General features: G+C 32.8%; 1 protein-coding gene across 6 annotated transcripts in view; it reads left to right on the top strand.

The window, feature by feature from the left end:
* sema4d (sema domain, immunoglobulin domain (Ig), transmembrane domain (TM) and short cytoplasmic domain, (semaphorin) 4D) overlaps positions 1-21231 on the top strand; it is a 54235-nt gene extending 33004 nt beyond the window's left edge. For 2 of the 6 annotated variants that reach the window (XM_052588003.1, XM_052588004.1), the window contains 14 exons: positions 291-424; positions 2309-2454; positions 2533-2595; positions 2697-2795; positions 3634-3727; positions 3811-3927; positions 5314-5465; positions 7309-7484; positions 7667-7823; positions 9375-9597; positions 10859-10974; positions 11090-11259; positions 13456-13502; positions 14820-16268. In XM_052588003.1, the coding sequence (XP_052443963.1) occupies positions 291-424; positions 2309-2454; positions 2533-2595; positions 2697-2795; positions 3634-3727; positions 3811-3927; positions 5314-5465; positions 7309-7484; positions 7667-7823; positions 9375-9597; positions 10859-10974; positions 11090-11259; positions 13456-13502; positions 14820-15724 (2599 nt within the window). In that variant the 3' untranslated portion in view covers positions 15725-16268. Of the gene's footprint in view, positions 1-290; positions 425-2308; positions 2455-2532; positions 2596-2696; positions 2796-3633; positions 3728-3810; positions 3928-5313; positions 5466-7308; positions 7485-7666; positions 7824-9374; positions 9598-10858; positions 10975-11089; positions 11260-13455; positions 13503-14819; positions 16269-17863; positions 18562-19822; positions 20036-20111; positions 20186-20757 lie in introns of those variants that run through there. The other 4 variants (XM_052588005.1, XM_052588006.1, XM_052588007.1 and 1 more) reach the window with 3 other exon arrangements.
* Positions 21232-22028: the final 797 nt, after the last annotated feature.

Here is a 22028-nt window from a genome sequence, read left to right as displayed (position 1 = left end):
GAAAAGCAAAGTATATATATATATATATATATATCCATACAATCTTTAAATTCTCTGAAGTAACATGTTAATACCATAGTGCATAGTGCATGTATGTTCATTATAAAGCACCAATGTTTCGTCATTCACGTTCATTGTGTGGAAATGAGCCGTATGAATATGATATGTATATTCAATCTTTTATTGTGTAAAAAGTGATCTGTGAACCTGTGTGTCAGATTGATCGTGCATGATTCCTTCATGTTCAGTCGTGGTTTGCTGTATCTGCATGTGTCTTCTCTTTCTCTCAGAGGAAACCTCACACTGCCGAAGATCCCGGAGTCTAACATGGCTCTGAGCGTGTTAGGGTTGTTTCTGGGATTGCTTCTGGAAGTTTCCACACACGGACCCTCCAGCGTTCCCAGAAGCTCGTGGAGGCACGACGGTGAGTGAAGGGTTAAAGTTTCTCTGGTCAGAAATGAAACCTCTGCAGGTGCCACACATCTGACTTTCCACTGTCCTTATAAACATGCTTCTGAATTATGTGCATAAATATAATATATATTTTTTAACATTGATAATAAATCATCATATTATTCTGATTTCTGAAGATCATGTGACACTGAAGACTGGGGGAATGATGCTGAAAATACAGCGGTGCATCACAGAAATAAATTACACTTTAACAGATATTCACATAGAAAACATTTATTTTAAATTGTAATAATATATCACAATATTACTGTTTTTATAGTATTTTTATTCCAATAAATGCAGCCTCGATGAGCGTAAGTCAAAAACAACCCTATATTTTTGTACAGTATATTGTTTCAGCAGCACAGGAAGTCATGTGTGGTGTTTTTGACACACATGTGGCATTTGCAGGCGTCCTGCGTCTGTTGGGTCTCTAACAAAAACACTTGCAACCTGAGAGCTGCACACACACACACACACACCCAACCGGCAGCCAAAAACAAACTGAAGTGTGCCAGTCACACACAAATCATCATCTATGAATGCACATGCTCAAATATACTACATGCATTATATAATAATAATTTACTATGCCTAAAGTGTTCATGATCAACAACCATTGCATTTTGGGTTGGTCATTTGTTTGGCCCTTTAGCTTGTTTACTCTCTTAATACAGTATATTTAATGCTGATATAATAATAAAAGAAATAACATTGCTGATGTGGCAGTGCTCTAATGTCATAGTAGAAATGTCTTTTGCTGAGCCGAACATGAGTGGCACACATGTTTGGATGGAGATGTTAGAGTTTTATTGTGCTGGAGATGAAATGCATGACTCATGAGTTTGACCGCTGCTTTATTCGGAGCAGTAAATCATCTGCTGCTGCTTTCATAGAGTTCAGGATCTCCTCTGGAAGAGGTTTCCCCACAAACAGCTGGAGAACGCTCTTTATACTGCTCAAAATACTCATGTGTTCATTCAGCAGACAGGAGGAGAAGCAAACATTCCCGGCCTATAAATGATCTTTTTGCTTCTTTTAGGAAATATTCCACATCTCTATAAATATGGAAAGATTTGGAATCAAAATTTGGAATAATTAAGATTATTTAATGTTTTTAAAATCAGGCTGCATTTATTTGCCCCAAAATACAGTTAACATTTAAAAATATAAAAATCTGAATATATGTTATAACTCCTGATGAAGTGTCTTTTATATCATGATGTTGTTAATTTATTTCTGTGATGCACAGCTGTATTTTCAGCATCTTTCCTACAGTTTTCAGTGTCACATGGTCTTCAGAAATCATTTTAATATGATGATTTACACTACAAGAAACATTTCTGATTATTATCAATGTTGAAAGCTTTGATGTTCTTTGATGTTCAAAAGAACAGTATTAACTTGAAATTGAAACATTTTGTAACATTATAAATGTTTTGTTTTCTCACTTCTGATCAATTTAAAGCATCCTTGTTGATTATAAGTATTAATTTGTCATTTTAAAATCTTACTTCAAATGTTTGAGTGGTTGTGCATTAAAGTTTTTACAAAAATACACCAAAGACTGGAGGAATGATGCTGAAAATACAGCTGCACATCACATAAATAAATTACACTTTAACACATATTCATACAGAAAACAGTTGTTTTAAATTATAATAATATTTCAAAATTTTTACTGTATTTTAGATCAAATAAATGTAGCCTTGGTGAGCAGATAAGACAATCTGAACTATGCCCATATTCCTATTATATTATTTTCTCTTAAAATGTTGACTTGTGTCTGATTTCCGCACAAACCCGGTCTGATGTGATCTGCTCTGTGTGTGTGTGTGTGTGTGTGTGTGTGTAGATGTGGATCTGCTGGAGTTCTGGGAGCCGGATGTGTTTAACTACACGACTCTCCTGCTGAGCGAGGAGCGCGGCGTGCTGTATGTCGGCGCTCGAGAGGCCGTCTACGAGCTCAACATGAGCAACGTGTCAATCAAGAGCAAGCAGGTGAGAGTTACTCCAGCTGCCGCGTTCCTGATGAAGTGTGTTTTATATCACGATGTTGTATTGACTCTGTTCTCTCAGCTGCTGTGGAAGGTTCCAGAGAGCGACGTGTCGATGTGTATTTTAAAGGGGAAATCTAAGGAGGTAATGTGGAAAAATACTTCAAGTGAGCTTAATCTGGTCGATTCTTTGTAAATGTTTGTTCTGTTTTATCTAACTGAAATGTTTTTGTGCTCGTGTGACAGACGGACTGTCGAAACTACATTCGAGTTTTGCAAGTGCTGGATGAAGACACTCTGTATGTTTGTGGGACCCACGCGTTTCAACCCCTCTGTGATTATCTGGTGTGTACAAGCCTTAGTATAAAGCCTTTAAATCACCCAAACTTCCCAATAAACACTCATCTTTAGAAGATCGCATTCACTGTTTCATCTGCTTCAGTTTGGGAAGCAATTTCAATCAATTTTTCAGAAAGTGATTTAAGTCCTGATGCAACCAGCCCAAGATGATTTGCATTATAACATTTCAAATAACATTTGATTATTTATTTTTTATTTTTTTGCATAAAGCCAAATAATAACCACATCACCCAAAGCAATAAAATTTAGCTGCTAAATACAGTAAAAAAAAAAAAAGGTTCAATGACTCTGATTCATGACTTCTGCAGAATAATATATAATCATTAAAAACACTTTCTGTGGGGTCATAATTCTGTGTTATTTTAACATTATATATATGATATTATAATATTTTGCATTTAATATTTTGCATTTATTTTTTACAAAAATTTAGTATTTTTTTTCTTATTCATTTTAATACTTTGACTTACACTTCAGTTATTTAATTAAAAAATATTATTATTATTATTATTATTATTATTATTATTTTCCCAGTTCTATTTAGCTAGTTGGTTCGTTATAGTAAATATTTAATTTATTAAAAAAAAAAAAATTAAGTCCAGGTTTTATTTAGCGCTTCTATGATTTTTTTTTTTTTTTAGGGAACTAGTTGTTCCTCGACACAAACCCTTCTTCACCAATTTCAAACTATGTGACATTTTGGTTTGTCAAAACTTCCCTGATATTTTGAATAGCAGTAGTTCTGGACCTCTTTCTGAATATGAATACAGTAGTTTCCTCTTTCTGTCCGACTCTGCTCTGTTTCTGACTGGTTTCTCTTCAGTCGCTGCAGGACTTCTGTCTGCAGGACCGAGCGGAGGACGGCCGAGGGAAGTGCTCCTTCGACCCGGCGCAGAGCTTCACCAGTGTGATGGTTGGTAAGTGAACGCAGGACAGGCTCAGTGTGTGTCTGCTGTATTCACAGAAGTGCTGAGCGCTTGACCGGCTGTTTGTTGTTTAGATGGTGAGCTGTACTCAGGAACGGCGTATAACTTCCTGGGCAGCGAGCCGATCATCTCCAGATCTTCTCTGTCTCAGAGTTTACTGCGCACAGAGTATTCGACGTCCTGGCTCAACGGTACGACGCTAACCAGTCCACCGCCGTAAAAACAACACTGTGCATATGAATATAGAAATATGAATTTGAATTCATTATGAATTCAGTTGTTGTTATTGAAAACTAAAACTTTTTTATTACAATAAAGGTGGTGGTCTATTAGATGAAAAGTTGGCTACAAACTGAAATATGTTTGTTGAAACACTGGAATTAATACATTGAAATAAATTAATTCTGTAATTATATTGTTCATATATATATATATATATATATACATATATACATAATAGTAATATATATTAAAAATAAAAGCTGGAATGACCATGTAATAAAAAAAAAAAAATCTCTTTCAAATTGTAAATTATTGAAATGTCTGTTGCTATATATATTAGTACTAAGATATATTTATAGCATAAAAAACTAAAGGCATAACAAAATTGCAAACACAAAAAGGTATTAATATTACTAATAATAAACCTAATATTAAATAAAATAATTTAAATGAACACTAATAAAAAAAAAAAAAATTGTTTAACATTATAATAGTCTGTAAAAATGTATTTGCATATGAATTGTTAATGCATAAAAAAGACAAAAGCACATTATAAAGTTTATAATGTTTTTTTTTTTTATATAAGCATTAATAAAACTATATTAAAACAAAAACTGAAAATATGAAAATAAAAGTAAATTCAAAAGGTTAACAAAACCTGTAATAGTGTATAAATAATAAAATATGACTGCTTAACTAATAATAATGTTGGAAGCACACAACAAAATTGCTGATTTTTATTTTTATTTACTAGTATTAATAACATGAATATTAAAATGATAACTGAAAATATGAAACTAAATACAAAAGCTAATTCAAAATATGAATACAACTGTAAAAGTGCATAAAATGATAAAAGCACATAATATTTCTTAGATAAATAGTATTAATAAAACTAATATGTGACCCTGGAGCACAAAAGCAGTCATAAGTAGCACAGGTATATTGTAGCAACAGCCAAAAATGCATGGTATGGGTCAAAAATCATTAGGATATTAAATGAATTTCCTACCATAAATATATCAAATCTTAATTTTTTTATAAGTAATATGCATTGCTAAGAACTTTATTTGAACAACATTAAAAGGTGATTTTCTCAATATTTATATATTTTTTTTTGCACCTTCAGATTTTGAAATAGTTGTATCTCAGCCAGATATTGTCAGATCCTTACAAAATCTTATTTATTCAGCTTTCAGATGATGCATAAATCAAATAAAAATAAAAAAACTGAAACTCAAGACTGTTTTTGTGGTCCAGGGTCACATATTTAAGCTAAAACTAAAAGCTGTCATGTAAACTACAATAGTATGCAGAATTAGCACAGCTCAGTTGTGACTCTGTTGTGTGTTCAGAGCCCAGTTTCGTCTTCGCTGATGTGATCCGAGAAGGGCAGGACAGTCCTGAAGGAGACGATGATAAGATCTACTACTTCTTCACCGAGGTGGCGGTGGAGTACGAGTTCTTCGGGAAGCTGCTGATCCCCAGAATCGCTCGCGTTTGTAAGGTCCGTAACAGCAGTTTCTCACACTTTCATGTCCTTTAGCAGACTTGTGATTTTATTAAGGGCAGAAAAATCATCTTGTTCCGGGAAATTTGCTCTGCATTGTTGGGGATTTCTTTTTCTCCAGTAAAAACCATCTTTATCACCTTTGACAGAGTTTCTCTAAGCTCTTGTGAAATCTGACGTCTGATCATCTTCATCTCTGTTATCTGTCGACGTCTTGGTTTTAGTTTAGTGATGAAGAGTCAGCATTTCTTGATCATGTATAATTAGGGTGCGAATGAGAGTGTGCAATCATAATGTTGTTCAGAAGCTTTATAAAAATAAAAGCTAATGTTATATGTGACCCTGGACCACAAAAGCAGTCTTAAGTCACTTTAAATCATTGTATGGGTCAACATTATAGATTTTTCTTTTATGCCAAAAATCATTAGGATTTTAAATAAAGATCATGTTCCAAGATATTTAGTAAATATCCAACCGTAAATATATAAAAACTTAATTTTTGATTAGTAATATGCATTGCTAAGATCTTCATTTGGACAACTTTAAGGGTGATTTCCTCAATATTTAGATTTTTCTAGATCCTCACAAACTATACATCAATGCAAAAATTATTTATTCCGTTTTCAGATGATGTATAAATCTCAATTTAAAACAAAATATGTATATATATATATATATATATATATATATATATATATGTGTGTGTGTGTATATATATATATATATATGTGTGTGTGTGTGTGTGTGTGTGTGTGTGTGTATATATATATATATATATATATATATATATATATATATATATATATATATATATATATATATATATAGTGTGTGTATGTGTATATATATATATATACATATATATGTGTGTGAGTGTGTGTGTGTGTGTGTGTAAATAACAAAAAACTAAAGCTAATATAAATAACAAAATTACATAACAAAATTACTAAAAATAGTGCATCTTACTGAAAATGTTAATTAAAATGATGTTTATTAGTTACTAAAATATGAATGTTTAAAAACAAAAACTATATTAATATAATTAATAAACTTAAAATTAAAACTGAAAATATAAAAATGAAATCGAATTCAAAATATTAATACAATGTTTATAAATAATACTAAAATATGAATATTGAAAAAAACTAAGACTGATAAAATAATTATAAAACCACATAAAAATTCGAAACAAATGAGTATTAATAAACCTAATATTAAAATGAATACCGAAAATATAAAAATAATTTTAATCATGTTTAAATAATACTAAAACATTTTAAAAACAAATCTAATAAAAATTACAAAGCCACATAACACAATTTACAAACAAATTAGTTTATATATATATATATATATATAAGCATTAATAATCCTGATTAAAATTAAAACAGAAAATATAAGTTAATTGATAATATTAATAAAAAAAAATTAATAAGTGTATAAATAAAGCAAGAAAAATATATAATTAAAAAGCATCAAATTTAAGCACATAACCATGTCAAAGAATGTATTAATATTGGTATTAAATTGCACTATAGTTCTAAAAAATTCAAACACAGTAACATTTTAATCCAATTTCAAACTTTATGACAAGAACTTGGCTTTGAGTCTAACATTTAATAATGTTTTATTATATATTATAGCACTATTATTCTTAATTTTACCATCCTGCTATCAACAACACCCCTGATGAACAACTGAATAAAACTGAAAAAGTGTGTGACATGATGGAAGTTTTTGAACTTTTATACAATGGTTTGAAACCTTTAGATTTATTTAAATACATGCAATATGTAAATGACAGCATGCAGATGTTTGTGTGTATCTCTCACTGTAACAGGGCGATCTGGGCGGTCAGCGGACGCTGCAGAAGAAGTGGACGTCGTTTATGAAGGCTAAGCTGGTCTGCTCAATGCCGGAGCTCAACTTTGTGTTTAACGTGGTTCATGACGTGTTTATTCTGAAAGCGCCGCACTGGAGAGACACCGTCATTTATGGGGTCTTCACGTCTCAATGGTGAGCGTGTGTGTATGTGTGTGTGTGTGTTCACTTGCTCCAGTTTGCCTTGATTCATCGTTTCATTTTGTGAGTCAGAGAATCAACTGTATCTGAGTGATTGGACTTTTGTGCATCAAAAGAAGATAATTTTTTTTATGCATAAGGGACTTTTCTTCAAAAGGGTTTTCTGTGTGTTTCAGGGGGAATGTTGGGCTGTCCGCCGTCTGTGCATATAACATGAGTTCGGTGCATGAGGTGTTCTCTAAAGGGAAGTACATGCAGAAGGTCACGGTGGAACAGTCCCACACTAAGTGGGTCCGATTTAACGGCATCACCCCGAGTCCCAGACCCGGAGCGGTTAGTATTTCCACAAAACATGCAACTCAGTGGTTATATATGTGTGTGCTTACAGGATCCGTAAGATCAGAGGGTGCTGTAGGTGAGAGGATTTATAAAACAAAATCAGTTCAAAATAAAAAAACAATACAATGTGAAAGTGAAATAATAATAGAATAAAATAAATACAAGCATGTGACTGTATGTAGGACAAGCAGACTGGAAAATGAGTAGATGTGAAATAAAATTAAAACAATATAAATATTAGAATGAAATAAAATGAAAAAAAAAATAATAATAATAATACTAAATAACAAATAAAAATAATTAAAACAGAAAAATATATGGTTGTGAAATGAAATAACATAAATAAATAAATGCATAAATATATTAGGCTTAAATAAAACATAGCAAATAATAATAAAACAAAAAATAAAGAAAAATAACATGAAAATGAATCAAATAACAAATAAAAATTATTAAAACAGAAAAATATATGGTTGTGAAATGAAATGAAATAAATAAATGTATGAATATATTAGACTTCAATAAAACAAAAGCAAATAATAATAAAACAAAAATAAAGACAAATAACATGAAAATAAACCAAATAACAAACAAAAAATAATTAAAAGTTGTATATTAATGTATATAGATGTGAAATACAAATACATGTAAATATAACCTAAATAATATAATACAAAAAAATTTGTTAAAACTTAAATAAATAACTTAAAAATAAATACATTTTTACAACATAGGACAAATAGTTTGGAAATGGATGAAATAAAATATATAAAAAAACCATTTTTATAAAAAAATAATAGATTTTTAGAAACCAGTTCATAGAATCCATATATATTTATGTATCAGTGCATGTTCTCAATTGTAACTCGGAATTAATTTACATTAATATCTGTATAAAATAAAAAAGTGTTGCTAGATTGAAATAACGGGAGACTTTTAAGTATTATTTTTATAGCATAACATTTTATTTATTTTTTTTTTTGGTAAAAATAAAGAAAACAAACTGGATGCGCTTTCTGCATTCTCAGTCTCTGTGAATATCTTCCTGATACCAGTCACTAAAATGAACGAAAACGCAGTATGCTATTTCTAAAGAAATCTGCAAGTGTCTATTATTAAATAAAGTCATGTTGAAAACAAATATTCTCTGATAAAATAATCCGAATGAAATAAGCAATTGTGATGCCAATGCGTCTTAATACAGCAGATGATCTTATTCTGAGAAGTCATTTATTTTGACTTATATTAGTGTGACATAAACTTGTACACATTCACTTGTTGAACTTTTCCCAAACTATAATGCCAGACTAAAATATGTTGAGTGCAACATTTTGAAATATGACTCATACGAATTTAAATACGACCTTTCACCTCACAAATGTTGTAGGACTCTGCATTTTAGCTCACATTGTCCAGTGATTTATTTAAGTAACTGTAATCAAATATGTAATTCATAAATGTAAAATGTAGTGCGGTACTTACCAGGAAAAGTAATTAGATTACAGTAATGTGTTTCTGTGTAACTCTGTTGATTATATATTTCAGTGCATCAGCAGTCTGAACCGCAGGCAGAACATCACCTCGTCGCTCCAGCTGCCCGATAAGACGCTGCAGTTTGTGAAGGACCATCCTCTGCTGGAGGACCCTGTTCTGCCCATCGGGAACGGTCCACGCCTCGTCACCAAAGACGTCAACTACACACAGATCGCTGTCCAGAGAGTGCAGGCCCTCGATGGCAGCATCCACCACGTCATTTTCACTGGCACCGGTGTTTATTCAGCAGTCATATACATTTGATTTCTGCCAGGATTTCTCAGTGCTGTTATACTAAAATCCATTCATGCATTTCATTCGTGCATTTATTAAGTACTGATAAACACAACAGCAGTTGATCATAGCACTGTACAAATAAAATTCATACCAGAAAACAATAACATCAGTAAAATCAAAAGATGATTTAACATGCAATGTTTAAATATACTTAATGATTTTATAATCAGGTAAATATAATAATAATAATAATATCCATTCTTGCATGCTTGTTATCACGTCATTTTAATTTATAAGCATCAATATAACAGTAAAATTTAATAAACAGCAACTTTAAAAAAAAATTATATATATATATATATATATATATATATATATATATATATATATATATATATATATATATATATATATATATATATATATATATATATATATATATATATATATATATTTTTTTTTTTTTTTTTTTCTAAACGTATTTCTCAATACTTTATAGGTGACTATACTATAGTATACTATAATTTAAGAATCAGGTCAAACATCAGAATTTGTTATTTCTATTTATATAATTTTAGATAATATTTGTTTTATAAGATCCAGAGGATTCATAATTTAAACAGCAACTGCTATATATATATATATAAATGTATAAATGTATTTATATATATATATATATATATATATATATATATATATATATATATATATATATATATATATATATATATATATATATATATATATACATTTATACATTTATACATTTTTATAGATTTCTTAAGATATTTTTCAATTATCTCTCAAAACTTTAATGTACTTTAATATAATCGTAGCATTTAAGTGTCAGAATCATCATAATTTTATTTTTAGACAACTTTTTAAATACAACTTTACTATATTATAACAGTATAACTTTCCTTAAAACAGGAAGGGAAATACAGTATATCTGGTTATAAATAATCATGTTTGTCTAGTGAAAAACAGTGAAGAAAACAAGGAAAAATATGTAGTAATTTTAACAGTACATTTGAATAAACAGCAATATTTACCTTTTATGTTTTTTACTTTATTTTATATATATATATTTTTCTGTCATTTTCGCCATCGCCATCAGTGTATGTGGTGAAATCTGTGAAAGGATGTGCTAACCACAGGATGTGAAAGTCTGGCTTTGATTTGTGTCTTTACAACCAAGTGTCATGAAGCTCATTTAGATCACATCTTGTTGCTATTTTAATCTCTGAATGTGTTTCCAGATAAAGGTTTGCTGCACAAGTCGCTGGTGTTGGAGGGCGAGGTTCACACGGTGGAGGAAATCCAGCTGCTGAAGAACCCCGAGCCGATTAAAACACTTCTGCTCTCCTCACAAGTGGTAAGAACCGTGACCTTCAAGTGAAGAATCATGATGAATGAAATCCACAAACATATTGAATGATTTGTGAGCAGGGAGGATGTTTCTCTGGTTCCTCATGTGTTGTGTGTCTCAGGCACGGTTCGTGTACGCTGGATCAGACTCCGGTGTGGTTCAGTCTCCCACAGCGTTCTGTGAGAAGTACCCATCCTGTGTGGACTGTGTTCTGGCGCGGGACCCGTACTGTGCCTGGGACCCGCTCTCTGCCTCCTGCCTCAATATTTTCCAGCATGATGCCGATCCACGGTGAGAAATGAGAAGTTATGTTCACACTGGCCATATAGAATCTGCAGATAAATTTGGTTGTCAGTTCACCTTTTACTCCTCAATCACATTCTCTACATTCATAATTCACTTAAATATGAGAGTTCGACAACTGCATTTACTCCTGAAAAATACAGCTAGTGACAAATGCATTTAGTCCTCAAAAATACAGGTAGTTACAAATGCATTTACTCCTGAAAAATACAGGTAGTGACAAATGCATTTAGTCCTCAAAAATACAGGTAGTGACAACTGCATTTAGTCCTCAAAAATACAGGTAGTGACAAATGCATTTAGTCCTCAAAAATACAGGTAGTGACAACTGCATTTAGTCCTCAAAAATACAGGTAGTGACAAATGCATTTAGTCCTCAAAAATACAGGTAGTGACAAATGCATTTAGTCCTCAAAAATACAGGTAGTGACAAATGCATTTATTTCTCAAAAATACAGGTAGTGACAACTGCATTTAGTCCTCAAAAATACAGGTTGTGACAACTGCATTTACTCCTGAAAAATACAGGTAGTGACAACTGCATTTAGTCCTCAAAAATACAGGTAGTGACAACTGCATTTACTCCTGAAAAATACTGGTAGTGGCAACTGCATTTAGTCCTCAAAATACAGGTAGTGACAAATGCATTTACTCCTGAAAAATACAGGTAGTGACAAATGCATTTACTCCTCAAAAATACAAGTAGTGACAAATGCATTTACTCCTCAAAATACAGGTAGTGACAACTGCATTTACTCCTCAAAAATACAGGTAGTGACAAATGCATTTACTCCTCAAAAATACAAGTAGTGACAACTGCATTTACTCCTCAAAAATACAGGTAGTGACAAATGCATTTACTCCTCAAAAATACAAGTAGTGACAACTGCATTTACTCCTGAAAAATACAGGTAGTGACAAATGCAGTTACTCCTGAAAAATACAGGTAGTGACAAATGCATTTACTCCTCAAAATCCGGGTAGTGACAAATGCATTTAGTCCTCAGAAATACAGGTAGTGACAAATGCATTTAGTCCTCAAAAATCCAGGTAGTGACAACTGCATTTAGTCCTCAAAAATACAGGTAGTGACAAATGCATTTACTCCTGAAAAATACAGCTAGTGACAAATGCATTTAGTCCTCAAAAATACAGCTAGTGACAACTGCATTTAGTCCTCAAAAATACAGGTAGCGACAACTGCATTTAGTCCTCAAAAATACAGGTAGTGACAACTGCATTTAGTCCTGAAAAATACAGGTAGTGACAACTGCATTAAGTCCTCAAAAATACTGGTAGTGACAAATACATTTACTCCTGAAAAATACAAGTAGTGACAACTGCATTTACTCCTCAAAAATACAGGTAGTGACAAATGCATTTACTCCTGAAAAATACAGGTAGTGACAAATGCATTTACTCCTGAAAAATACAGGTAGTGACAACTGCATTTACTCCTGAAAAATACAGGTAGTGACAAATGCATTTACTCCTGAAAAATACAGGTAGTGACAAATGCATTTACTCCTGAAAAATACAGGTAGTGACAAATGCATTTACTCCTCAGAAACGCAGGTAGTGACAACTGCATTTACTCCTGAAAAATACAGGTAGTGACAAATGCATTTACTCCTGAAAAATACAGGTAGTGACAAATGCATTTACTCCTCAGAAACGCAGGTAGTGACAACTGCATTTGCAGAAATTCTGTGCAGTTGTTAATTGAGGTTGATAAAATGCATAGATGTGTCTCTCTTACGGTCATATTAATTTGGTTGCATTAACAGATACTAAACGGCAAAAAGTTGCAATGGTTTCCAAGCTGTCAAACATTGTTTAATTTTGTTGCGTAGTCCATGTAGTGGAGTTTTTATTATGCTTAGTTTTTTTTTTTTTCTTTGAAATCATAATCATTTATAAATATTAGTATAATTTATTACATTTATTAAAACAATATTTGCATATTTATTTGGAAATAAATGTATATGAATAATAATTTAGATTAAATCTATTTTGGTTTTCATTTCTGCAAGTATTTCTCACTAGTTCATACTTCTTAAATTGAAAGTGTAAGTCTTTTAAAGACTCCTTTGAATGTATTTTCTGGACTATGTTTGCCAGACAGCTTTATCATCTTTGATTAGGTGTGTCTGTATTTACTTTGATCTGTGTGTGTTTTTGCAGGAAGTTGATTCAGAGCCTGAAAGGGGATGCTGGGATATGCCCTACAGGTGTGTCATCAATATTAAATCTGAGCTCAAACGGTCCTGTTTTAGTGCCTGGTTTTTGTCTGTCTAGATTTACAGTAACTGACACAGATGGACAGAAACAAGAGCGCATGAGAACATCGTCACTGTTAATCTAATAATTATAGAGACGTGTACTTACTAACAGAAAATGTTAGATTAAAGGTGCATTTGAGTGTGTACTAGACTAGTGCTAGGAAATGTTTACGTTTCAATCTTTATAATATATTATACATTTATTGTATGTGATTATAAATGTATGTTTTTTTGCATTTATTATTTTTTATATTCTATAAATATTTTATTTAGATTAATATTTTTTTATAATATAACTTATGCTTTATAATTTTAGATTCAGAGGAATAATAAATTTATAATTTGTATAATTTACGTATGGTTTGTTTATATATATATATATATATATATATATAGAGAGAGAGAGAGAGAGAGAGACTTTTCATTTATATTTATAGCAAATTGTAAAAAATATAAAAGAGTTTCAGAAATTAAATAACAGATAAATAAATATGTAAATTAGTTAATTAATTAATTTACAGATTTATTTATTTGATATATAATATATATTTAAATTCATGTAACTTTATATAAATCAATAATTGCGTTAATTTCAGTCAGAGTCATTGCCAGGTAGATTCTCAAAACATGAAGTGAAATACTGTTCACGCCTGGTTCTAAATAATCATGGCATGTTTTCTTAACTACACGAACAAAAGCAAGAATTTAATTGTTTTAATTTATAAGCACCAGTATAACAGTTCAATTGAATGAACAGCAATATGAAAAAATGTAAACAACAGCAAAAAACTAAACTTATTTACTTTGTGTGTCTTTTTGCAAAACATTTAATTGCTGCTGAATACCATGAACAAGAAACAGCATGCTACATAAAAAACTAGACTAGATTAAGAGCCGTTTAGTGCTTGCTAGATTCTGGATACATGGTTGTAGTTCTCTCAAAATCCTGAAGAACTAACAAAAACCTCATGGAATGATTCAATGACTCCGAATGAATCTGTTGAATAAATGAATCAATGAAAAAAACTATTTTTTAACAGCCCCTTTTCACCACCTAAAAATAAAAGAAAAAAAGCACAGCGGAATTGATTGGTGGAACTGAAATGTTTATTTTACAACAAGTATCTGATTCCTTACCTTAAGTATCCGATTCTGGAATTGGACTTGATTTTGGATTCCCAACTCTACTCATGCTTCTCCCTGTTAAACTAATAACAGAGTGAATTGATGTAGCAGAGCTGACCCATAATTGTCTCTGTGTTGCAGTGGCTCCTCTGGCGGTGAGCGACTATCAGCAGGTGTTGGTGAAGCCGGGTGCTTCTACGGATCTGCCGTGTCCGGTGCGCTCAAACCTGGCTCAGGTGTTGTGGAAGCTCAACGGCCGCGTCCTGACCGAAGCCTCACGCTTCCTCCTGCTGAGTGAGAACGGGCTGCTGATCTACAGCGTGACGCCGGAGGACACCGGCCGCTACGAGTGCTGGTCAGTCGAAGCGTCCGCGGGACAGAACTTCACCCGTCTGGTGATGGGATATATGCTTCGACTGGAGCTTCCCGAGAGCGTGACGTCCGTATCTACTCTGCGTCCGTCCAGCACTGCGTCTACGCTCCCACCACAGGAAGGTAATACCAGTAACGGCTCAGGACTAACACCGACTCAGACGGACGTGCCCTCACTAACAACCCCTCCCAGCAACGCCATTAAACCCAAACCCTACATCCCTCCGGAGGTCAGCAACTTACCCACACGCACCGAGACGCTCGACCCCTCGGCTAAATACATCCAGCATGACAACAGCGTGACCCTGCTGTCGCTCTTCCTGCTCTTCTTCCTGCTCTTCCTCGCTGCTCTGGCGTACAACTGTTACATGCAGTACCTGCCTGCGCCGTGTCTCCGCCTGCGATCCGCGCTGCTCGGCTCCAGCAAAAAGCCACAGCCGGAGTATGCAGCCTGCGAGGCCGGCCTGATGGAGCCAGCGCAGGAAAAGACGGATCTGGCCAATCAGAACGGAGCACATCCGCTGCGTGCGCTCAGAGACACCGGATACGAGACGGAGCCGGAATGTGGGAACGGCGGCCTTCCATCCGGCTGTGACGACAGTCCCTCGAAAGATCAGCCCTTCGACGTGGACTGTGCGTCGCAGCCGATCGAGTTCGCAGACGCAGACGTCTGATACGCTCACATTCACAGAATCAACGCAGCTCTGCAAGAACAAACCGCAGAATTCCAAATAAGATTCCAAATTGGAAACATTGTTTACCAAATTGGTAAGTTTCGTGATGTTTTCCAAATTGGAGCACTGGACTGTTTTTGAATATTTGTGGGGCGTCTGACGTTCATTTTTTGACTTTTTTGTACTGCAAAAAAGTATTTCTTAGTCATGTTCTCTGTTTACAAATATCTAAATATTCTTAAATCAACACACATATTCTTGAGTCTTGCTTTATGAAAGAAAAGTTTAATTAAAGTGTTTGCTTACAGTTGGGGGAAAAATAATCTGTCAGTGTTTAATTTTAGGAAAATATAATTTCTTGTCATTTTTTTCTTTAGATTTTTAGGTGAAACACAATTGTTTTTTTATTTTATTATTATTATTTATTAAATTTTTTTGCATTTTGAAATAATTTCGTAACAGTAATAAACAATAAAAAAAATCTCAGTTGTTCTTGTTCTTGTTCTGAAAGGTCGATTTCAATTTTTTGGCCTTATTCTTATTAGAAGAAATCTGCCAAAATGTCACAAAAACAGCTAAATATAATATAACATTATATATATATATATATATATATATATATATATATATATATATATATATATATATATATATATATATATATATATATATAGACAATTTAAGCATTAAATATATTGAGTTTTAAGCATAATTCATTTAGAGATTTTTTTTTTCTGAATTAATTTTCCTTCTGATGTAAATGTATCTTGATTTAAGAATGTTGAGATGTTCACGATGGAGAGAGCTGATATTCTGAGTAAAACATTCTTGCAGTGTTGGGTCTGAATCTCAGGGATGCTTTCAGTGTCACACAAGCTGGATCTCATGATGAAGAACTGATCTGGAAGAGCTCAAACATGAGCCAGAATGAAACGGGATCCTGGCGTATATTAACCAGACCAAAAACACAGCTTCCTGTGGCTGGTGCAGATGAGATGTCTAACACACTAAACCTGCGAAAGGGCCGCTGTCTCACACAACAATACGTTTGATTCATGAGACTGTTCCACTGTAGTCCACAAACGTCAGCTTTGAAAGATTTATGTTTCAGATATTTTTTAAAGATATTATATTATTAAACTGTATGTCAGGAATTATAGTGCAAATATCACAAAAAATGTCAAGAAACCCCAAAATGTAAAGAAAAACCAATACATTTTTGTATAAAAATGAAATTTTAATTTTTAGGAACATATTATTGTTTTTTTCTATTCTTTCTCCATTTAGACATTATTTCTTTATTTCATTTTTAAGAAAAACTACTTTTTGGAGTTTAGCTTTGTTTAGCTTTTTTGGCATAATTTTTTTTTTTTTTTTTTTTTTGCATTTTGCATTTCATATTTGGACATTTATTTGACATCCTGACAGTATAATTTTCATAATTGTAGTACATATTATTTATTAATTTTTTTATTTTATTTGTTACTTTCTGGTGGGAAACAATTTCTATTATTATTATTATTTGTTTTGCATAAAATTACACTTTTTAAGTACCTTTTTGCTATGATTTGAATATAAAAATAGAATAAAATAAATACAAATGTGTAATAATTAATGACTACATGTTTTGTTTTTGTTTTTTTGACATTGTGTTAATTAATATATTAAGAAGACATCTGCTCCTAAATGTCACAAAAACTGTTTTTTCTTTATGCTATATATTTATGCTATGTATAACAAACTTTTGATTTTGCGCTGTAATCTAAAAATAATTCTTAGCAACTTTTTTTTATTTTCATTTTGACAGTGCTTTGACATTTTAATATTTATATATATGTAATAGTAATTTGGATAAAAGCATCTGCTAAATGGATACGTTTAATAATAATAATGATGATGATTATGACTGTATGACAATATTCATGACTGTACATGCATTTTTTTGTCATTATGGAAATAGAAAGAGATGTGCTTAAATCTCATGAAAAAAAAGCATAAATGGTCTTGTATGTTTTTCCTTTGATTTTGGGGTGACATGTGACCTGTCCGGTGTCGGTGGCGTTTCTGATTCTGCTGTCCTCCTCTGATTCTCAGCACACTCTTGTGTTTGTCTCTCTCCCTCCATTTCCTGTGTCTCAGCTTCCCCCCTGTCCCTGCCTGGCTCCTCCTCTTCCTCCTCTTCCTCCTGGTCTCTGGCCGGGGCTCGTCTGATTCCTCCTCTTCTGAGGGAGCAGTCCTGGAGCGTTCACCCTCACCAGGCCTTTCTGCTCTTCTGCCTGGCCTTGGGTGAGTGCTGCCTCTGACCTCTGACCTCTGACCTTTCTCTCTCACTCATCAGTCTCGTCTCAGTACTCTGAAGTGTGACTTCTTTCGCTCTTCCTGCTCAGTGTTCAGACTGGCCCAGGAGCCAGAAGTCAGACAGGAAGTAGAGGAGAGAAAGAGGAAGTCACTGAAGAGTATTTAGACAGTGTTTGTGTGTCTGCATGATCCAGATCTTCTGCACACCGTCTGATGCCTAAAATGTTTTCACATTTTTATTTTTACACCCTTTTTTTGTTTTTTAAGAGCGCGTCAAGAATGAATATGTTTATTGGTGAATAATATTTGAATTATTCAGATTCGGATCCTAATGGATGATTCTGGCTTTGGTTTGGCCTCTCCTGTGTTGTTTTGAGTCGTGTCTTGTTGTTTGACTGAAGGACTGATGGACCTTCCAGTCGTGTACAGTGTAAATACAATATATGTACATATGAAAAAGATGTACAAAGTTTTTTTCTGATTTTTTTTTTTTTTTGGTAAAAAGCTAAATAAATTTTGGAATGGCAAAACATGTGAAACACTGTTTATTGTGTTGAAATGTATATTATATCTTGTTTTTACATGCAAACCCATGACAAACAGAATCTTAGTGAGGAACTAGAAATATTAAAAATAATAAAAAATGTAAAATATTAATACAATTAAAAAAAATTAATGTGGATTTATTGCAAACTGTAATTTATTTCTGTGATGCGCAGCTGTATTTTCAGTATTCAATATTATAAATGTTAATTTCCATTGCTGATCTTTGAATTTCTTTAAAAAAAAAAAAAATCTTACTTACCCCAAACCTTTGAACGTTCATGTACTAATGGATAATTCATATTTATCATCTTTGAATCTACACTATATTAATAAGAACTGTTCCATTATCATCAGGAGAGGACAGTATATCAGTCATTTCCTGCAGTGGCATTAAACGTGTGTGTGTGTGTGTGTGTGTGTGTGTGTGTGTGTGTGTGTGAGAGAGAGAGAGAGAGAGAGATCAACTGATTTCTTGGTGGATGAACTTTGTGTTATGTGTCACCATGTGCATCCTTCATGTACTCCCAGTACTGATGAAAGTTACTGGTTTTAATAAGGTTAATAATGTGTGTATTTGGCATGTATTTTATTGTGCAATGTTTTAGTTTTTACAAACTGAGGGAGTCAAAGTTTCTTGTGGTGATGCTGGAAACACTCATTTAACCCTTGTGCTGCTGAAAATCCTTTACATCATTTGGTTTTCTAATCAGAAATAAGCCAAAAGAAAATACCAAAAGAAATTGGTAAAAAGGGTAGTAATTTTAAGTTTGTTTTAGTTCAATGCAATAACATTTAACCAGCATTTTCATCTAAATAAAATAAAAAAAGGTCATAATGACTGGAACAAACTATTTTTCTTTTGGGATTAATTCATGCATTTTTTAAATAATTTAAAGTGACCTAAGCATTTATTTATTTTTTATTATTATTTTTTTTTTGCAAAACGTAAAAAAAAAAAAAAAATTACAACATTTGAGAACAAAAACAAGTGTGGGAATACAGGGACAGAAAAAAAGTGATCATCATTGAAGTGATCATCCAGCTTTAGCAAATACATAGTGATACTTATAGTCACTTTCTGATCTGGAGCTACAGTTTGTTATGCATGTATTACGAGAGTGTGATAACACAGACAGCATGATGTAGATGAAGATGACTGGACGTGCCTTGTTCACACTGAGTGTGTGTGTGTGTGTGTGTACTGAAGTGCTAATTACCCTGTAGGATCCATATGTAAGTGCAGTTTTCCTTCAGGTCCTAGAGATGTAAGTGTTGAGTGGCACATAAACGGGCAGAAGCTCGAGACTCGCGTCACTGAATATAGACAGGTGGTTTCCCATGATGCCGTGCTGGTGAGCAGCTGGCTGAGGGAGGAGGCTTTGAATAAAGACGTCCAGTACGAGTGTACAGCGGTGTCTGCTGCGGGAACCGACGTGTCCAGAGTGGAGCTTCGGCTCGACAGCAGAGGTAAAGCTTTCATCATCACACTGTGTGTGTTAGTCTGACCTGTGACGTGCTGTAACGTGTGTCTGTGTGCTCTCAGACGAGGCTGTGGAGCGCTGGAGAACCGCTCTGACCGACCACGACACACTCCTGCAGCAGTGGAAGAAAGCATGGGTGAGGGAGACACAAACAAGCAGAACTGATCTTACCACACTTTTCCTGAATGATCATCAGGAACGATATTTCACAGCTGCAGCTGGTAGTGAGGCCAATTAGACATAGAAAAGCTTCTTTAAAATAGTTCCAGCAAATACTGAACAAATAAAGATGTCCTTTTACATCCCCCCACCCCCCCACCCCCCCAACCCACAAAATATTTTATTTTGGATTGAATTTAATATTTTTTATTTTATTTTTATTTGATTGAATATTAGTTTTTTATTGTAGCTTTAATATTATTTTATAATTTTTTATTTGATTTAATTTTATTTATTTTATTATTTTTATTTTACATAGATCTTTTTTTTTTTGTAATTAACATTTATATTTATTTACTTTATACTTTTGTCTTTTTTATATTTTTTAATTTTATATTTTATTTAAATGTTTTTTTTTATTACAATTTTAGAATTATTTGGTTTTATTATTTATTTTAGATGAGTTGTGTGTGTGGCGGGCTGATAATCTCCTCATGTGTTTGTGATGATGCTGATGTTGCTCTGTTGTTTTTTGTTGTTGTCCTGTAGGAGAGCTGTGATGGACAGGGTGTTCTCTGAAGCGCCTTAATATCACTCATCATGGCATCATTTTCTGTCTCCAGGGACAGACGCTTGGACGAGAGCACACACACACACACACACACACACACACAGAGCTCATGTCACACTGCTGGTGTGTGGTGGGTGCTCCGAGTCTGTTCCTGATCCATGGATCCCGTCAGGATTCCCGGCTGTTTGACGAGTGCAGTGACACGAGCCTCTCAGGCTTATGACAACTGCTTTTCCTCGACCGACCGCACACTTCTATTTATAAGATATAAATATATATGACACCGAATCATGTTCGTGAAAGCAGTATTTGTTTAGAATAGTCCTCTTGAGTTATTTAAATAATCGCGTGTTTATCTGAGCAGATGTGTTTCAAAGAAGTTACTAGAATATTTTTTGTCCTCCAAAAGAGGTTGCAACCACAATAAAAATTATTTCTATAACTTGTGAGAGACCATGTTTTCTAAACACGTGAAGCATTTTTACCAATGTTATTTCATTATCACTGAGATACTATTATAGTTTTTATTAAGATTTTGGATTCTATCTATCTGTCTATCTGTCTGTATCTAGCTATCATTTATTAGTCTTTAATTCAGTTTTAGTTTATCAAGTTCAAATAAAATAAGAAATTTCAAATACCTGAATTAAAAAAATAACACTTTTATTTATTTTTTTAAATGTCTATATATACATTTTGTATTCATTTTCATTTCAGTTTTAGTTGTTTTATCAAGTTAATCTAATTTAAAACGAGAAATGTTGCCTTGGTAAATATATGAAATTAATTGTTGGCTGAAATACTGTTAGTTTTATTCATTTTTTTTTTTTAAATTTTTTTTTCAGTCTCCATTTTAATTTTAATGTTAGTAATTTCTTAAATTAATAAATAAATAAATGTATGTTATTTTAGTACATCAAATTAATTTTAAAATTAGAAATGTTGCTTTGGCAACTAGTTGAAATTAAATTAATTTAGGCATTTTATTTCTGTTTTTTTTTTTTTTTAATAACAAAAATGGTTGTTTTTATGGCTTTAGTTTTAGTTGATAATGACCAAGGTCAATGTTGTCGTCATTTATCCTTATAACCAGTCGTACTGCTTTACCAACTGATCCAGACCTGTACAACACACACACACAGAGAGAGAGAGAGAGAGAGAGACTCTTACAAACCTATTAAAGTCATTGTTTAAACCTCTAAACAAGGGTAGATGACCTTCAGTCTTTGTTGCTTTAGTAAAAATTCCT

Source organism: Carassius gibelio, chromosome B21, assembly GCF_023724105.1.
Source record: "Carassius gibelio isolate Cgi1373 ecotype wild population from Czech Republic chromosome B21, carGib1.2-hapl.c, whole genome shotgun sequence".
Lineage (NCBI taxonomy): Eukaryota > Metazoa > Chordata > Actinopteri > Cypriniformes > Cyprinidae > Carassius > Carassius gibelio.
This window is presented reverse-complemented; position numbering and strand designations above follow the sequence as displayed.